The 20350-nt window shown below is 35.3% G+C and overlaps 1 protein-coding gene across 7 annotated transcripts in view; it reads left to right on the plus strand.

Annotated features, from left to right (window-relative positions):
• The window catches only part of MYCBP2 (MYC binding protein 2), a 271010-nt gene that overhangs the window by 208098 nt on the left and 42562 nt on the right, over window positions 1-20350 (plus strand). For all 7 annotated transcript variants that reach the window (XM_035003215.1, XM_035003216.1, XM_035003219.1 and 4 more), the window contains 4 exons: window positions 11456-13099; window positions 14178-14347; window positions 15104-15348; window positions 17338-17505. In XM_035003215.1, the coding sequence (XP_034859106.1) occupies window positions 11456-13099; window positions 14178-14347; window positions 15104-15348; window positions 17338-17505 (2227 nt within the window). The remainder of the gene's footprint in view (window positions 1-11455; window positions 13100-14177; window positions 14348-15103; window positions 15349-17337; window positions 17506-20350) is intronic.

The following is a 20350-nucleotide window of genomic DNA, read 5'->3' on the forward strand; positions in this document are numbered from 1 at the left end:
ATCACATCATATTAAGAAAATTAAATATGGCAGAGTGCTTATGGTTAAGACTGCCTGAGTAGGGTATTCTTTCCTGAACGTCACTGCTATCATCACAGCAGCAGTTCACCTTGCTTTAGAAGATGGCTACGTACTGAATTTCCCGTAACTAATTAGTAAAACATGTATAGAAGACGATATTTACTAATTTTTGCTTATACTGATAGTCACCATTATGTACTAAACGCTGTATTTAAGCACTTTAATACATCCTCATTTAATCATTTAAGATAATGTCCCCATCTTACAAATAAGGAAACAGAAGCTTAGGATAAATGATTTTCCCTAGAAACACCTATAGTAAATGGTAGAGCCAGAATGTGAGGCCAGTCCTACTGACTACAAAGACCATGTTTTAAATATTCCACCTTTTTTGGGGGCACGTCTGGGTGGCTCATTCGTTAAGCGTCTGCCTTCAACTCAGGTCATGATCCCAGGGTCCTGGGATCGAGCCCCCCATCAGGCTCCCTGCTCAGCGGGAAGCCTGCTTCTCCCTCCCCCACTCCCCCTGCTTGTTTGTGTTCCCTCTCTCTCTGTGTCTCCCTCTGTCAAATACATAAATAAAATCTTTAAAAAAAAGCTTTTTAAAAAATAAATAAATAAATATTCACCTTTTTGTACTGATAAATAATGCTGCCCAAACTGGCCTTTAATATGTGTGGGTTTTTTTTTTAAGATTTATTCATTTATTTGCGAGAGAGCAAGTGGGGGTGGGTGGGGGGAGGTGCTGTTGGAGAGAGAACCTCAGACAGACTCCATGCTGAGCGCAGAGCCTGATGCAGAGCTCGATCACAACCCTGGGATCATAACCTGAGCCGAAACCAAGAGTCAGACACTTTAACCGACTGTGCCACCCAGGTGCCCCAATATGTGTTTTTAAAATTTCTGACTACATTTGTTTTATCATCTAGAATATTAGTTTTGTTTGGGTTGGTTATTTTTTCCTTTATAGTTTAATTTTAAGAATGCAGAATAGTTGGAAAGGAAAAAAAGATTTCCTAAATGTCATAACTTAAGTTCCCAGTTAAGTAAATAAGCTCTACGTAGACACATGAACTGCCCCACATGTTAACCTTACCTAGAATTTCTGTGAGTGTTATTATCAATAATTCCTTAGGTTGTTTTGTTCCTGAGGCATAGTTTTTCACTAATATTTGGAATTGGTATTTATTCTGGTACATTAAATTAATTTGATAATTTTTGAAATTAACAAAATTATATATATACACAAATTATTTCAACTGTTATTGTAGTGAAATAGAATAATTAACTGAAATAAAATTACAAATTTCCCTTGTCTTATGCGTGGATAGGCATGAGAGAGAGAGAAGTGTGCATATAGGCTTTTTCTTTACTGTTGTATAATTTACTTTTTTATTTCAAATTATTTATGTAGTTTGTAGAGTTGGTAAGCAGTTTTGCAATGAGGTTCTAGTGAACGGAGGTGGAGTATGCTATCTCTGCCTGCTTTCTGTAAGAATATCACACTGCTTATTTTCACTGTCTACTCATTCGTTTTGAAAACATAATTTTCTGTCCTATAGCCCCTGACCAGTTCTTACACATCATAGGCATTGAAGGAATATTTATTGACTGTAAATGCCTAAGATGATCACTTTCTTCAGTGTAAACTATGAATTTAAGGTCATGTATTTCTTGTTATTTTATGCTAGATATTCCAGTATTTACTCAGTGTACAGCTTCAAAGAAGAGGAAGAATATTTCAATACTAATTAAAACTGCTATAATGTGACGATACGGTGTCTAATATACTGAGTTATGTTAATTCTGAGTTTATACTTAAGCATGATCCTCCAACTGAGAAACTATTCCAAATGACTGTGTTTAACATGGGCATTTTATATCTACTGTACAGGATGCTAAATAGTTTGTTTTTATTTTTCTTGTAGAAAAAATGATAGTGAAGACAATTTACTATTCTCCCAGACATTTTAACCATGTAACATGTAACATATATTATTTTATTATTTGTTATGTTATCTGTTATTTTGACAGGACTTTCAAGCCCAGATAGGAAACCTCAAGGTTACCTTGCAACAAGAGTTTTTCTATGACACCTGTATGTCACATTCTTAAATGAGACCAAAATTTGCTAAATGTGACTAAAAAGGTCCACTTGAGTATCTGCATGCATATTTATTTACATTTGAGAATACTAATATATACTAAAGCCTTGTGTTTATTTAGCTTACAGAGATGAAGTGATGGAAAGATTTAAAACTCAAATTTCCTCTCCAGCCACTTACTAGCTTTATTTAGTTAGGTTACTTGACACATTTGAGCCCTGTTTACCCCATCCATAAAGTGGGGTGCCCAGTAAATGTTATCTGAGGATATCATTATTGCCTTCTGATGCAAGCAGTTAACATCTCTTATGCACCAAGGAAGGTTGGAAGAAATCACAGCCAGAGAGAGAGATCAGTTTTATTCTCAGTGTGGAAGGAGTGGCAAGAAAGAATTTGGAAAGGGACAATTGAGGTTTCCTAGCTACTCCTCAGTGTACATTTTACAGCATAACTTTATTATTTGTCTTGAGATTGATTCTTCATATAGTAACATTATTTTCAGATATTACTATGAATGTTAGTGTATAAAAGCCAGCTTTGTTTCCAAGACTGAGAGGTCCTTTCTATCCTGGATTGTAATCATACCACAAAATTTGTCCATTTGCTTACCTGCCTACCTTGAAGGTATGGCACAGATGGAACCTTGGATTTATGTGACTGCTCTTTTCTTCTTTCTTCAAACGTTAGTATCTTCTCTAAAAGCTTTTTGTGTTGGTTTCAGTTCTAGCTGTCTTTGTGCTACATAAGTTGTATCCTTCTTAAGACAGGACATGGTTATAGTGAACCTGAACAAAGTGTCTGATTTCTCTGATCGATAGTTACCATTTTTTGCTTTGCAACTAATAAGAAGTTTGTGGAGAGCCAGATTTTTATTTTTTAGAGCATCCCCAGCCCTCTTGTGCCTCACATTATCACTGAAGGAGTAATACTTAACCTTTTCATGGAGTTTTTTGAAGTTATTCTTTCTAAGGCCCAGGATACACACACATCAGATTTTGCTCAGAATTTTCCTGTCTCAGCCATCAAAAACTCTGAAATGATACGCTTTTCCCTAATGTTATATCCCTTAACCATAGTTACTTGGAATTTACTATATATTCAGTAATATGCCATGAGTATGTTTTATGCAGGTGCAGTTATGTCTAGAAGTTATTTAGAGACCCATTGTGTTTTGGGGGTTATATCCACCTTACAGATTTTCATCCATCTTCCTTCCAACTTTCTTATCATGTAGGTTAATGTTATATTCTAATGAAACGTGTGTTTCTGTTTTATCTTTCAGTTGGAAATTTTGTTCTAGCTTTCATTATTTTATAATTCATTTAGTATACTAACCTTTATGTGAATAAATTTTATTTCCTATTCCATTTCTTAAGCTCCTTTAGTATTCACATAATTCAGCTTTTTTCCTGATAAATTTACCAGGATTCTGGATTTACCGATTGTGCAGTGATACTGCATCTAAAGCTGTCCATCCAGACGGCTACTAGCTAAGAGTTTGTAATTATTACTATCACCTTATTTTAAATCCTCCAAACTATTAATAGACAGAAGTGGGAATAATTATTACACTTAATTATAATAATTGTTTTATCTGCATATTGTTCAGTTACATCTTTTGACTAGGTTGAATGTTTAATTTATATATTGTCTCAAGAACCAATAAACTAGTTTTTTTTATTTTTAAAAATAGATAATTTTAAAATAATTTCCAGAATATCAAGTTAGACTTAACCATTTACTGCCTATGGAAGGCGTCTATACTGTCAAAAATATCTGAAGTTCTATTCAGAGCAGAATACAAATGTACAGTACTGGGATTTAAATCGGGTGAAGGAAGTCAGGAACACTGTCCCTGTTGTTCTACCATAAGCTCAATGAAATTTTATGATCATTGCTTGTGAAGGATCTATAGAATTAATTTCTTTCTTATATTTTAAAATACATATATACACACACATCAATGTAGGTATGTATAAGCATGGACAGAATACAGTGAAATTTAAGCATTGTCATAGGTTTATTTATAAAACTTCCTCAAATTCTTTCAAATATCTATGTTAGGATTACATCTAGTAATTTTACTGAGACTATAAAATCCAATTCAAATCTCCTTAAGATTGAGAACTAGACGAAAAGCAAAAATAGATGCTGAAGACTATTTCTGCCAGTTATTTGTAGTCTCCTATAGCATGTTCTGTGGGAAAAAGTCCATCAATATTACTTCCCGTCTGAGTATCAGGGATAGTGACATAGGAGATGTGATTAGACACCTGACCTCTCAGATATAATGTATTTCCAACATAGTGTCCTTTCTAATATTCCGTTTAACATTTCTGATCATTGCTTAATTGTTGACTTAACAATGAAAAGGAGTATATGCCGCTTTTTAAATCCCAGAACTGCAGTTTTGTGTGCTGCCACCAGATGGTGACATATTCTTTGATTCTTCCAGTGTATGTTCCCAGTGACAAGGTCAAGGTTCTAATATTTATAGCAAAACCACAATTTGTCCTTGTTAAACTGAAACAAGAATGTTTTCCTTATTAAAAATTAAAGTTATACTGCTTTTTTGATTATCAGTACCTAAGGAGTAATTTTTTTAAGTACAGTTTACAGTGAACTCAGAGTTGCTGTGATCAGAAAATGAACTAAGTTCCCCAGGGAACTTAATAGTTGGGATCCAAAACAAAGAAAACAAAGAATAAATGACACATAAAGAACCGTATTGTTAATAAAGGGATATTTTATACCAAACACACAACAATGACTTCAAATAAGTACCGGAGAAAAATCCCATTTTTTATATTGTTTTAATACTCTCTTCAGTGAACTACATATTGCACCCAAAACAATCAAAATTCCACCGAGGCAAATTTAATAATTGGTTGTTTTTCCTATAAAGTGAGATTTTAAAAAGAACATGATTATTTCGTTTCCAACAAATTGCCTGAAAGTTGATTGACTTTCTTTTGTGCATAGATATCAATGTATGTCTTAAGGATTGTTTCTCTTTTTAAATTGAAAAATACACATCTTTTAAAAAGTTAACTATATCAAATTATGTTCAAATATGAGCAAATTTTGTAAAAATTAAATGCATAAAACAAGTGTGTGTAGTCACAGCTTAATTTCTTTAGGCATTTAAGACTTTCAAAAAATGTTTCTTATTCACTGTGAATCATACCTAGGAATTCAATCTCTCTAGGCTTTGTAACATATTGAAAAGACTTCAAAGCTGTTCTGGCTTCAAAACCTTTTCCAGGAGTTTGTCCTTAAACCTCTAACATCTTACCCTACAAATTGCCTTGTTTTTCACATTTATGTTTACAGGTGCTTCCAGTTAAGATAGTATTCTGATTCCTTCTCCTGTGTCCTCCTGTTAAACCCTGTCTTCACAGACTTTAGCAAGCAAGCCACAAGACTGTATCCTTACATTTGCAGTTTGAATTCCCCTTGAATTAACTGTTCCATTCGAAAGCTGGTACCCTCCTAACAGATATTTTCAGTGACAGTTGCAGACTTTGTATTATATGAGATTTAAATAGCAGAAGAATTCCTTTTGCAGTGCTTGGTACCTTTGAGATTTCATAGATTTCAAAAAGAAAGTTGCCCAAAAACATTAAAAATTTAAGATTTTTTTTTTTTTTAACTTAGATGAAGATGATTTGAGGGCGTGTATGCCCCATCTCTCCATGCACTCCTACCTTTCTCTCTTGAACCACTGCAAGGGGTCCTTGCAGTCATCCTTATTCACAGAAATTAGTCACTTTTGTTTGTCAGTGCTAAGATCTCATTGTACTTGATCTGTCAGCAGTGTATGACAGAGTTGATCCCTCTTTTTTTCCCTGAAATACCTTCTGCTGGATATTTCCTACCTCATTGACTGTTCATTTCTCTTTTCTGCTTCCTCCTCTGTTCTTTCTTCCTAGGAATGTCCCAGGGCTTTGTCTCTTCTGGACCTCACTCCCTAATTGGTCCTCTCCAGGCATGGAATGTCACTTAGCATCTGCATGCTTGTGGCTCCCAAGTTCATCACCACTTGATCTAGTATATATTTGTTTGTTGCCTCTCCTTTTACCTGAAGATAAACTCCATAAGAATATGGACTTTATTTCTGTTCATCATTTTATCTTCAATTCCTAGAACAGTGTCTGACACGTAATGCATAGTCAGTACCTTGCATGGAAGGACTTCTTGGCTTATGAGTAGTTCATGTTTAATCTTGGCCACACTAATAAATCAGTCAACTATTACTTTTTCTGCATTGAGAAAAGTGTATGTTGTATCCAATTTTTTATTTCAGTAACAAAGTTATCTCCTTACTACCTGAATTTATTTTAGCTCAACTGATTACATTTATTTTCATTGCTAGGAGTTAAAATTTTAAATAAAATGGATTTTTTTTTCAGATTTAGAGCGTTTTTTTAAGATACTACTTTTAAAAGACTACAATTTAGAAGTTCTATTAATTATTTGGAAAAAAGATAATTTAAGTACTTCATTTTCTGCATGGTAAATCATTAATGTGTCTAACATTTTTCAGTGACTTATAAATTTGCTTTGCTTTGTTTGTGTTACAAAACTTTTTATAAACAAAATTTGGTATCTCAGTAATAGGCTCTACAGAACAGTAGCACTAACATTTCCCACCAAAGGTGGACTTAGAAAAGTAGTCAACCGTAAGTGTTTCCATACATACTGGAAAAATCCTGTAGTCATGTGTCCATACAGAAAACTAGGTGACAGTAGTATGCTAAACTGTAAGTAATATTTCTGTATCTCCCACTATTTATAAAGGAAAAAAATTTACTTATAAACTTTTATTTATAAGTAAATGAGCACCAAAGAAAAGAAAACTGAGTTAAAGAAACATTAGTCTAAAAAGGAATGTTCATATTTGGTTTATGAGAGCAATAAGCCTTACTTAACTTTTAATGCATTTGGAGCTATCTCTATTAATCTAAATCAATTTGACCTTTGTTTTCCGTTTTAATTTTAGAGAAATATAAACCTGTTGGAAAATTTAGCAAAATATAAACTTTTTACTAAGGTGATTGTGCATACCATTTGAAATGCTTTGTTTCTGCTTGTGTTCTCTGCTGAATTTTTTTTTCCATTGAATCTGTGCTGCTTCTTTGCCAATGTTTTCCACTATAGAATCTCCATCTCACAACCTTGCTTCTCGTGAGCGCATTTACAAAACTTATGGTGTAGCTGGGCCTGCCTCTGCTCTCTCATCTCTGTCTCACAAACTCAAGGGTGGGTATGCGTGCATTCATGGATGGGCCATTCGTAGTGAACATAGGAGGTTTCAGTAAAGTTTTATTAGTTCACCTCAGTCATTTCCATCCCATTCCATTTTTTAAGATTAAAGTTTATCATTTTATTTAAAATTTGATATTTTGGGGTAATTTGTGTTGTATCTTTTCAATATTATATTATTAATTATCCTATTGATATGCATGGTTGTTATATTTATAGGTTAAATATTGTTTTTACTTGATTTCAGACCTATATAAGGTCTTAAACAAAATAGGTATATAGAAAGAAGTGCCTGATTTGGGGGTTGTAAAGTCAGTATTATCAGAACAAGGTGGTACATATGTGTAAGGCATAAAGCATATTGTGATCTGTAAGAACATAGTATCTCATGTGACAGGGTTAGTCTTAAACTTATTTTTCTGCTACGGAATGTTAAATCATTTTTCTGTTTCAGTTTCTTATGAAAAACACTTTGATAATTAAGTTGAAGTTTTTTAGTTTAACTTAGGTATCAGGATAGATATACATATGTAGATATGTAGGTCTAAACCTACATGTCCTGTCTGGCATTGAGTCTTCCTTATAGCATTTTCTTAGTTACTTAGTTTTAAGATTTTAAATTTAGAAATACTCAAATTACTATGACAACTGGTAAAATTTCAGGTAGTTTAAAAATACGCTTTTGGTCTTTTACAAGACTATAGATGCCTACTCATTTTTTTGTCTTAAAGTAATATTTAATTAAACTTGAAATCCTGTATTTTAAGAAAATTTTACCAAGTTATTTTTGCACCAGTGGTTAATGTATTGCAGAAGTTTTTCAAGTAGTTTTCCTTTTTCTGAGAAATCGATGAGACGTTTTTACATTTCTCCTTTTCACAGTTGACAGTGATACTATATATTCCTATAGGATAATAAGTAGTATTGTAGAACCTGATCTCTACAGTATATAGTGTGGTGTAACCTGATACACAGCATGGCATAGCACAATATAGTATTACATTACGGTATGTTAATTATAGTGTAGTATCCCATAACCTGATGATTTATGATTTGGGCACAAAAAAATTATACAGGTCATTAGTGAATGAATATGTAACATTTAACATGTTTAGTAATTTGTTTGAATGTACTAAATTTCCATCCCACCCTGTATTATTTTTTCTTCAGAATTCCATTGAGGTTAGACAATTTTTGCCTCCTATGACTTAAACTTACATACGATAAATATAAAAAATTAAGCTAAATTAAGTGATGAATGTGAAAGTATTATATATGCTCTAAATATTTTATATTTATTGATATTTCTTATATTTATTGATATTTCTTATATTTATTGATATTTCAAGCAGCTACAACATGACAGTTTTTCCTAATACTTACTACATGCTCCAAAACTTTTTAAACCCAAATGAAGAAAATAAACATCAATTAGCAGCACATGGGTCTACGATACTTAACAAACATGACGCTCTTTTTAAAAAATATATGAAACACATTTTGGAAAAGTAAATTTTTCAAAAGGATTTGTTTATAATTTGGCAGTTAACAGTTCAGGTAGAAATAACTGCATTATTTATATACTTGGACTCCCAAAAGGTATGTAGCTGTGACCACTTACAGATCTTGAGAAAATATTCACCACTGCTAGAGGCAAAGAAACGAAGTGTCAGGCACCTGTACCCTCTCGATACAGCAAACATTTTTGCTCACATGTGACAAGTAGTGTTCCTGATATTTGTAAGATTCCATTATTCAGCCAACCACAGAGATGTCCCTTTATGAGGAATTGCACACCACTGATTTAGAAAGCAAACCTGTTTCGATTCATGAACTGATCTCTTAGAGAAAGGACTGGCAAACTGAGGTACTGTTTACTTATTTGCCTAGTTTTACTGTTACATATCGTTCAGCTTCTGAAATAAATGTGATGGTGAAAGCACTTCCAGCTGTCAAATTAGTAACAAAAACTAGTGCTCCAAACATCACACATTGAAAATTAGTGGAAAGGACTAGACTGATACTTAATTCTACCAAATACAGTTTATTTATAAAATTTGCTCTGTGGATCTACTATTAGATCAGTAAGATGAGCAGCAGTTTGCTAAACTACTTTTGCACAGTTTGAGAGCACTTATTTGTCAAGATTTTACATCTTTTTATCTGTGCTCTACCAAGGCAGCATCAGTATCTAGAATTTTTTTTATATATATATTGTGATTTTTTTCACCACTTTTCCCTCAAATTAGCCTGGTGTCTTACACTATTTTTATGCAAAGAACACATACTACATATGATAAATGAAGTTCATGATAGAATGATAAAGAACTGTAGAAACTGAAGAGCATTATATTTAGTATATTTTGCTCATTCAAAGAATGAGAATAATTATTCTGAACACTGTTATGTTGCAGTTAAAATAACTGTTCCATTCATTAATATGCTCTAGAGACGCCATTTGCCATATTTCGTTATTTTACTACAGAATTATAAGACCCTCAAGCATCTGACCCTTACATCGTAGTGGCTACAGTTAGCTTTCCCTGTGGCCTTGGCAGTCATAATTATAAAAAGTGGATTTTCAGGGAATCTGAAATTTGGGAATAGCAGAAGAAAAAAGTATTTATCGAGCATGTGCTATATTCCAGGACCCATTCTTGACATTGTATCAGTGAAGAGTAACAGACAAAAATACCAGTCCTTATGGACCTTCCGTTAGGAGGGCAGATTCTAGGCAATACTGTCTTGACCTATAGACAACTAGAGTGTAGACTACAAACACCTGTGTGCACTTGCACATGCCCATGCACACACACACAAGCCAGCCAAAAAACATTTCCCTACATTATCCAAATTTGTTTGCATCCCTTTTGCAAAAAAGAAAGAGAGATACCTGCAATATAACCAGTTGAGAGATCCATCTCAATTTACCACATACCCTTTTTCAAAAAATATAAATACTTCTAGCAAGTTTTATGGGTTTTCAGTCTTTATTACCACTTGAATCACTTTAATCGGATTGCTTTTCTCCTGACAACTAATATTATGTGCATTAAAGGGAGATGTTTTTATTTTAGGGAAGAAAGGTGATGTTGTAGGTTGACCACTTACTGGTGACAAAGACAGCCTGGCTCCAATGCCTCAAAGGAAAGCGTGAGGAAGGAGAGGCACTGCATGAGGGCCAGGATGCCAAAAACAAACGGTGTCCCTATGGAAATATCTAGTGATCTGCCTGAGAAAGAGACTTTTTTTTATCCTTTTTTCTGTTATTTTCCTGACTTCTTATTTCAGGGCCCCATGCTTCAGACTTGTACTCCTAATTCTGAGGATCCCACCATTTTTTTTTCCAAGAAGACACAGCTCTAAGTTCTAACCAGCTAAACTTAATGAACTAAATAAACTTTTAGAATACAATCTGTTTATAAACAATAAGACTGCCTGAATTACATGTAATTAAATAATAACTTTCAGGCATTCATATATTAATTATAAATTCTAATCCAATCATTAGTGTTTCCTAAGCAGCTCTTTATCGGCCTAATTGTGTATATTTCTGTACTTGAAAATAATAAGTATATCTATATATAAATTCAGTTTCCTAATTCAGTAAGATCTGTACCATTACCCTAATAAGGATGTGAGGTATGACTCTACTGGAAATTTAGCTCAACTACTTTATATTTTAAAATACATAGGTTTTAATTTCTTATTCAAGAAAAGTAATAGTTACGGTTTTTCTCTTTGGTCTGTCCCTGAATTTAAATTCTAATGAATAATTATACTGGCACTGAGATTCAGATAGCATGGATAATTCATACTGATGCATAGGTATTATTTGTTCAGTCTGTTGTACATCCATGAAAATAGTTTTTGGTGGAAATGGTTGTATAATGATGCAATAGAAATTTTACAAGAAATATTTCCCTTTTTTCCCTTATTCTTCAAGTATTTTTGTCTATGACAATATAAATTTTTTAGCTGTGTTTTTATTCAATATTTAGTGGCTATATTGTTAGTAAATTATAGTTTTATTAACAATTTTCACTATGAAATGGACCATACAGGTGACCGAGGAACTATCTCAACATCTTCTAGACCAGTCCCTACATCAGGAAAATCAGAACTGTCCTCTAAACACAGCAGATCTCTTAAACCTGATGGACGTATGAGCCGGACTACTGCTGATCAGAAGAAGCCAAGGGGTACAGAAGGCTTATCAGCTAGTGAATCCCTTATGTTGAAATCTGATGCTGCAAAGTTGAGGTCAGACTCTCACAGTAGGTCGTTGTCTCCCAACCATAACACCTTGCAGACACTAAAATCTGATGGGAGGATGTCTTCTAGCTTTAGAGCTGAATCCCCAGGACCAGGTTCTCGGTCATCATCTCCTAAGCCAAAGACTCTCCCAACCAATAGGTCTAGCCCATCTGGTGCTAGTTCTCCACGCTCCTCCTCACCACATGATAAAAATCTACCTCAAAAAAGCACTGCTCCTGTTAAAACTAAACTTGATCCTCCTCGGGAACGTTCCAAATCAGACTCTTACACACTTGACCCAGATACCCTACGCAAGAAGAAAATGCCCCTCACAGAACCATTAAGGGGACGATCAACATCACCAAAACCAAAACCGGTACCAAAGGATTCTAAAGATTCCCCTGGATCCGAAAATAGAGCTCCTTCTCCCCATGTGGTACAAGAAAACCTTCACAGTGAAGTGGTCGAGGTCTGCACTTCCAGTACTTTAAAAACAAATAGTCTAACAGATAGCACCTGTGACGAAAGCAGTGAATTTAAGAGTGTCGATGAAAGTTCCAGTAAAGTTCATTTCAGCATAGGAAAAGCACCACTGAAAGATGAACAGGAAATGAGAGCATCCCCCAAAATAAGTAGAAAATGTGCTAATAGGCACACCAGGCCCAAAAAGGAAAAATCTAGCTTTCTCTTTAAAGGAGATGGACCCAAACCTTTGGAGCCCGCCAAGCAAGCCATGTCTCCTTCCGTGGCTGAGTGTGCCAGGGCAGTCTTTGCCTCTTTCCTGTGGCATGAAGGCATAGTACACGATGCAATGGCCTGTTCTTCGTTCTTAAAATTTAATCCTGAACTTTCCAAAGAACATGCTCCTATAAGAAATAGTTTAAATAGCCAACAGCCTACAGAAGAAAAGGAAACCAAATTAAAAAATAGACATTCATTGGAGATATCATCTGCACTGAATATGTTTAATATTGCACCTCATGGACCAGATATATCTAAAATGGGTAGTATCAACAAAAATAAGGTGTTGTCTATGCTTAAAGAACCGCCTCTGCATGAAAAATGTGAGGATGGGAAAACCGAAGCCACTTTCGAAATGTCCATGCACCACCCAGTGAAGTCCAAATCTCCTCTTCCCTTAACTTTACAACATTTAGTGGCTTTTTGGGAAGACATCTCTTTGGCTACTATCAAAGCAGCTTCCCAGAATATGATTTTTCCAAGTCCCGGTTCTTGCGCAGTCCTTAAAAAGAAAGAGTGTGAAAAAGAGAATAAGAAGGCCAAAAAAGACAAAAAGAAAAAGGAAAAGACAGAAGTTCGACCCAGGGGTAATTTGTTTGGTGAGATGGCCCAGCTGGCCGTGGGCGGACCAGAGAAGGACACCATCTGTGAGCTGTGTGGAGAATCCCATCCATACCCAGTGACCTATCACATGCGACAGGCTCACCCAGGTAAACGGTATTACTGAATCTATAAGCACTTTGTGTTAAAAAAAAAAAGAGGGAACTAAGTCACTTCTGACTTGAGCTGCTCTATGAATTATGTTAAAGTAAAGGGAAACTGTTTTAAAGTGCATCAGTATCAGTTTTGTGGAAAATAGGTAAAGAAATTCTGATAGTATGGTGGCAAGGCAACTCAGTACAATGGTATCTTAATGTATCACATTCTGAAACACTGTTTATTTTTGAAATGTTTTATGTGTTACCCAAAGGGTGCTGTTAAGGTATCTAACACAACAGAAATAATGACCGGTCCATACACATAGGAAAGATCCCAGTATTAGGTCTTCTTCGATTTTAGTGTTTTTCTGTTAAAAGTTGCAAATTAAATTAGACTATACTGATTTCCTTGGTCATTTTCCTATGGAAATGATCTCAACTATTTAGTCAGAAGACTGTATTTTTTTTAAAGATTTTATTTATTTATTTGAGAGAGCGAGTATGATAGGGGAAAGGGTCAGAGGGATAAGCAGACTCCCTGCTGAGGAGGGAGCCCGACGTGGGACTCGATCCTAGGACTCCAGGGTCATGACCTGAGCCAAAGGCAGTCGCTTAACCAACTGAGCCACCCAGGTGCCCAGAAGACTGTATTTTAGGTAAATGTAAGGATTTCTATAACAATCGATAAGTATTCCAAAATTCACCTGAGTTTGGTTAAATTTTTTTTCTTTCTACATATCATACATGAAATGTTTTGTGAAATACATGATTCCTTGAAATATATTATTCTTACAGAATATTTTGTCCAGTCTTATTGGCATATGTCAATAAACCTAAATGTACCCCCATCTTAAATTTCTTTTTTTCTACCTGTATAGAGAGAGTATCTCCAGTATTTTAGGCATCATTTAATTGATTATTTTTTGGCCAAGTGGGCTATTTTCCTGATGCAATTAATAGCCTGAAAAAAAAGTCAGATACTTTCTTCAGTATTTTGCTTACTTTGCAAAGGTAACTCATCATTCATGTATAAGCATCAAGGATCAGATTGTTAAGGACACTCAAAGTGTATTTTTGCTCTTGTTTCAAGGTTGTGGCCGGTATGCTGGTGGACAAGGTTACAATAGCATTGGACATTTTTGTGGAGGATGGGCTGGTAACTGTGGTGATGGTGGCATAGGAGGAAGCACTTGGTATCTGGTATGTGATCGCTGTAGAGAAAAATACCTCCGTGAAAAACAGGCTGCTGCAAGGGAGAAGGTATTTTTATTCTGTTCTGGCCATACTGTTCGTGATAAGAATAAATCTTATAAAATCCCTTTTTATCCTTAAACAATATCAGATAACTCCACGGAATGGATATTAAAGATCAGTTTTTATAACAGGAATAATATTCAAGTTTAATATTTGTACTAGGTTAGTTACTTTTAATTACAAAAATAAATCATACCTTGGGATGATGCAAGACAACTAACCAGTGCCGTGGCACATACGTTACCGACAAACGTGTCCTGTGTAATTCCTCACTGTTAATGGTGTACTGCTCTACTCATGTAGCTGGCTTTCCCTCTTCACCTTTATCTCTGAACTCTCCCTCTTTTCCAGTCTCCTTTTCCTTTTCTGCTCTTTATCTCCTCTCTGTCTTAGCCCTTAATTATGCTGTAGGTCTATGGGAACTGGAGGCACACCTAACCAGAAATTTTGCCGAACATACGGTGCACACCACACACACACACACACACACACACACACACACACTACTTACCCTTTAAAAAAAAAAATTACATTTAGATTTTCCCAAAGAAAGAAAAGAAATAGTTTGTGTTCAAAATAAAATAATTTCAGACAGCTCAGGAAAAGCATAAAGTGAATGCTATTTTTGGTAATCACTATTATTATTTTAAAATAGTTCTATAAGTGTTTAATAATTTTTATTAGAAGCTCACAATACTTAGGCTAAGAAATTAAAATTTGAATCTAAGTAGGAGAAGATCACTGCAAAGTTTTCTTTGCCAGGTCAAACAATCCAGGAGGAAACCAATGCAAGTCAAGACTCCTCGTGCCTTGCCCACTATGGAGGCTCACCAGGTGATTAAGGCGAATGCGCTCTTCCTGCTCTCCCTGAGCAGCGCAGCGGAGCCAAGCATTCTGTGTTACCATCCGACAAAGCCATTTCAGTCTCATCTTCCCAGCGTGAAAGAGGGCATTTCCGAGGATCTTCCTGTTAAAATGCCTTGTCTCTACCTGCAGACATTAGCTAGGTAATATAACTTGGTGGTTGTTTTTTTTAATCACTTGGGATTAGTAGCCATTGTTGATTAATATCATGCTCTGAATACCCACACTACATTACCTTTTGTGTACAATAAAGAGACCTCCAGGAATTTATTTTGTGAGTTGCCTTGACCAATATATGACTGGTAGGGTACACACTTTATGGTAGTAAGGATTTTTTAAAAAACATGTAAATACTCTATCAATTTGTATTATTAATACAAAATATGTCGTAGAAACTAAGACTCTAGCTATCTTTTACTTTTTGGAAAGCTGAATTCAGACTATTAATAGTTGGAAGTGCTGAAGTGGAAAGAAACAATTTGCTATCGAAATCTTCCTTTTTTTTTTTTTTTTTGAAGTATCCATTCTGTTAGCATTTAAATGTTAGTTAGCTGGGTACCAACTTTGTTCTAGACCTTGAAGATACCAAGATGAATGTAATAAAATCCTGACTTCCATGTGCTCACACGCTGGTGGAAAGACAGACCTGTAAAGGAAACATTTAAAATGTTTTATGAGGAGTTCTCTAATAGAAGTAGGCATAGGATGCTCTTAGAGCATGAAGGATGGAGAGTACCTGAATCTTTCCAAGGAAAGAAAGCAGTCTTGAAAGATAAATAGAAATCAGTCAAGTACGTGATGGAGGAAAGCAGTTCCTCACAGTAAAGCACATGTGTGAAGACAGACATGAAATAGCATTACACATTTAAGGAATCAGAGGCTGGTTAAAGCATTGGCCACTGGGAGAAACATATGAAATGCCCCAGAAGTAGCTACCTGAGACCAGGTAATGTGGCGCTCTGTAGCCCATGCTAAGTTTGGATTTTATCCCACAGGGAAAACGGTTAAGGAATATTAAACAGGGAAATACATGAACTGATTGGCAGTTAGATCACTCTGCTTCAAACATGGAAATTTCATAAAGGGTATAACTAAAGGTGGGGGAAGCCTGTTGATAGTATACTGTTTTCCTCTATTGGCCTTGAGTTGTACAGCCTATACTTCTGTACATTATACACTGGCATTGTAAACAGACTTTCATATACCAGATTCAGACTTTTTTTCAACAGCTGTCAAATGAAGATTTCTGGAAATTGCCTGCAGGAATGGCTTGCCAACAACAGTTCCATTTTAGCAATGTTGTCCTCTCTATAGCAGAATTATATAGTTTTTTTTTTTAATTTTGTACTTATTATTTTAATAAAATGAACAGGAAACAAAATGAGAATGTCATACTAAATGCATTTGAAACCGAGGTGGAGATCATTAGGTATGCCAAATGTAACAAATCTTTAGCTTCAGTCAGACGACTTAGGAGACTTAGGTTAACAACTCTCTGTTCAGTTTGAAAAGGAAAGAATCAAATTGTAAAACATGTTTAAGAATATGCCACTGTACCATAATCATGGATTTTATATTTTTAGCCCTCTGGGGAATGGACACCCACACCCACCCCACCCCATGGAACATTTCATGGGTCTAATCTTTCTCAAATATGATTCTTACATATGTTCCTACCAAAAATGGTGAGTGTATTTCAATAGTCCATGCAAGAAACATGAGCCCGAACCAAGGCAATGATGATAGGGAGTCAGAAGAGAGGAAACTTAGTATTCATAGGGCTGAGTGGTCACAGCTGGTCACAGTTGAGGACTGGCCTACCACAACTCCAAGATACTTGGGCCCAGGCACCTGGATAATTGGTGGGATAATTCACCAAAACACTAGAGGATGGAAAGGTTCTCAAAAGAAAAGAAAAGGAGTTCAATTTTGGGTTTAAAATGTTTGTGGTACCTGGAATATTTATGTGTGAAATTGTCAGACTTTTATTTACTCCTGCTTACATCTATGATTATTTTAATACTTCACCCTTATAGTTAAATGTGCTGCTTTTACTTTTATGAAAGAAATTAAAAGTGAAAAGTATCTATGGTGCCATCATACTTGAAGTCACTGGATTTGATTTAATGCAGGCATCATCATGAAAATTTTGTGGGCTATCAAGATGACAACCTCTTCCAGGATGAAATGAGATATCTACGTTCAACATCTGTACCTGCCCCGTACATATCGGTAACACCTGATGCAAGTCCTAATGTATTTGAAGAGCCAGAGAGCAATATGAAGTCTATGCCACCAAGGTATTTCACTTCTCTCCTCTCTATTGAATAGCCAGTGTTTGGTGGGAGAAAGACTTTGAACTAAAAAAGAATGCTTTAGAAGTTCTTTTGTATGTCCTTCCATCTCAAGAAGGACATTGAGTCAGCTCTGCTATTAGAGCTGTAAGAAAAAGCATACATACATGAATAAGACAAAGTCCTTGATAGCAGAGGCAGACTAGTTGGAGAGAAAAGATCAACTAATGGAAGTAATAATGAAGGATTCCATTGTATGATATTGTATCATTGAGTGCTGTGGTAAATCAGACTAGAGAAAGATCAGTTTGAGGCAGTGCTTAGAGAAAGTTCCATGAGAGAAGTAGCACCAAAAATAAATCTTGAACTTACTGGATTACTGCATGCAGTCTTCTCCCACTTGCTTAGGTATGGTAGTAACATCAGTGTAAAGACCTTCTTGAAAACTGAATAGAAGCATATAAATATAAAGCAGAGGGAATTAGGGTACCACTGTGACTTTTTGGAGGAGGAACTGCATGATAAAAATTCAAAGATAGTCTCACTAGTGTCGATTGAGAAGCTTATAAATTTAGTCAAAGATTTTCATTAACTGTGTGGAGTTGGATTATGTTGGCAATGATTATCAAAAAAAGATGGATAATAGAAATATTTTCTAGTAAAAATCAGTGTGGCTTGTTGGCTAACTAGATAATGAAAAGGATAAGTTTAGGATAGCATCAAGATACCAGGCATGAGTAATTGCATACACATTATCATTGGGAAGGAAGACATTTGCTGAAGGAAGAAAGAATGTGCTTCTTTAGATATGTCACTGTGTTAATACTATGTGGTTATTATTATAACTGATATAACAGATTTTAATACACACAGTAGAACTCATACATCCAAGTGAGTATTTTTCCACTGAAAACACTGGCAACATTTCCCCCCAGCTGTGTGGATTATTCATCAGAGTTTTTTTTGTTGTTGTTTGTTTTTTTGTTTTTTTGTTTTTTTTATCAGAGTTTTTTTTTGAGCTGCTTTTAAAATTTTCTCCAAAGAGTACAGTGTAGCCTTTTATATCTTTAAAGGTAATAAAGTATCTCTAAAGGAGATAGATTTTCTGGAAGAGTCAGAAACCATTTTGAGACTAGTCTGATAAATGTGCTTCATTGGGTTGTTATTACCCTTTAGGATCAAAATTAAGTGGCATAAACTTCTAGGTAAAGACAGTGAAAAGAAGTTTACATATATCTTGGAATATCATAGAATATTCTGTGTATCATAGAATATCATAGTCAAGGTAAAATCCTCTAACATAGAAGCCCCTAGTATCATCACTAGTGTCACAGAAGAAAGTGGAAATCTAGGGAATCCTATTCCCACAGTGCCATGCTGCAGCGAAGCAGCAATCCAAGGTGCCAGGGAATGTTGCCACAGAAACAGGATACACACCCAACTCAGTGGAATGGTTCCTGGTATAGAATATTCAATAAAGGGCGCCTGGGTGGCTCAGTTGGTGAAGCGACTGCCTTTGGCTCAGGTCATGATCCTGGAGTCCCGGGAACGAGTCCCATATCAGGCTCCTTGCTTAGCGGGGGGGGCTGCTTCTCCCTCTGATCCTCCCCCCTCTCATGTGCTCTCTCTCTCTCATTCTCTCTCTCAAATAAATAAATAAAATCTTAAAAAAAAAAAAAGAATATTCAATAAAATCTCAAGTTATCCCTGGAAGGAAAAAAAAAAAATAGTGTGGAAAAGGAAGTCTAGGGAAATCCACTGATACTTTATCAGAACAAACACAGGACCTAGACAGAGCTGCCCACTTTAAAATATTATCAAAAGGAAAATAAATAGTATGTCATGAAAGTCAGATGAAGAACCCAATCTGAAAGAAAAATCTCTCAAGGAAAAAAACATTTCTGTAAGTACTCTGTTGTACTGGAAAACTTGATAATGACATATATTTAATGAAACAGTGTGAGAATGAATTAAAAGGTTATATCACAGAGCTAAGAGGACAGACTGAAGACCAAATCAATACCATTAAAAGACTAATAAATTAGAAACATTTAGAATAGTAAATTGAATGACTGACATACAGGAAAAATTTGAGATAATCATAGTAAGTAAAGAGTAAAAGGACAAATAAGTATAGCAGTTAGAATGAAGATAACAGACATGGAAACAGGACAGTCTAACATAAGAATAACTGGTATTGGGGCACCTGGGTGGCTCAGTGGGTTAGGCATCTGCCTTCAGCTCAGGTCATGATCTCAGGGTCCTGGGATTGAGCCCCGCGTCGGGCTCCCTGCTCAGCGGGAAGTCTGCTTCTCCCTCTCCCTCACCCTCTGACCCTCCCTCCTTCTCGTGCTTGCTCTCTCTCTCTCTCTCTCTCTCTCAAATAAATAAATAAATAAATAAAATCTTTTAAAAAAAGAATGACTAGTATTTTTAAAGTAGAAAAACCAACCAATATAATTGAAAATGTATCTAAAGCTATAATATAAGAAAAAAATCCCCCAAATGATGAAGTATTGAATTCCTAGATTAAAAGGAAATTTTTATACCAGGTGACTATGAGGAATAACTGAACTTAAAAAAAATTGGTTTTTCAACCATTTGGAGTCTATTTTTGTGTGTGGTGTAAGGAAATGGTCCAGTTTCATTCTTCTGCATGTGGCTGTCCAATTTTCCCAACACCATTTGTTGAAGAGACTGTCTTTTTTCCATTGGACATTCTTTCCTGCTTTGTCAAAGATTAGTTGACCATAGAGTTGAGGGTCCATTTCTGGGCTCTCTGTTCTGTTCCATTGATCTATGTGTCTGTTTTTGTGCCAGTACCATACTGTCTTGATGATTACAGCTTTGT

Source organism: Mirounga leonina, unplaced genomic scaffold (genome assembly GCF_011800145.1).
Source record: "Mirounga leonina isolate KUSES-001 unplaced genomic scaffold, KU_Mleo_1.0 Mir_127, whole genome shotgun sequence".
NCBI classification, from domain to species: Eukaryota; Metazoa; Chordata; class Mammalia; order Carnivora; family Phocidae; genus Mirounga; species Mirounga leonina.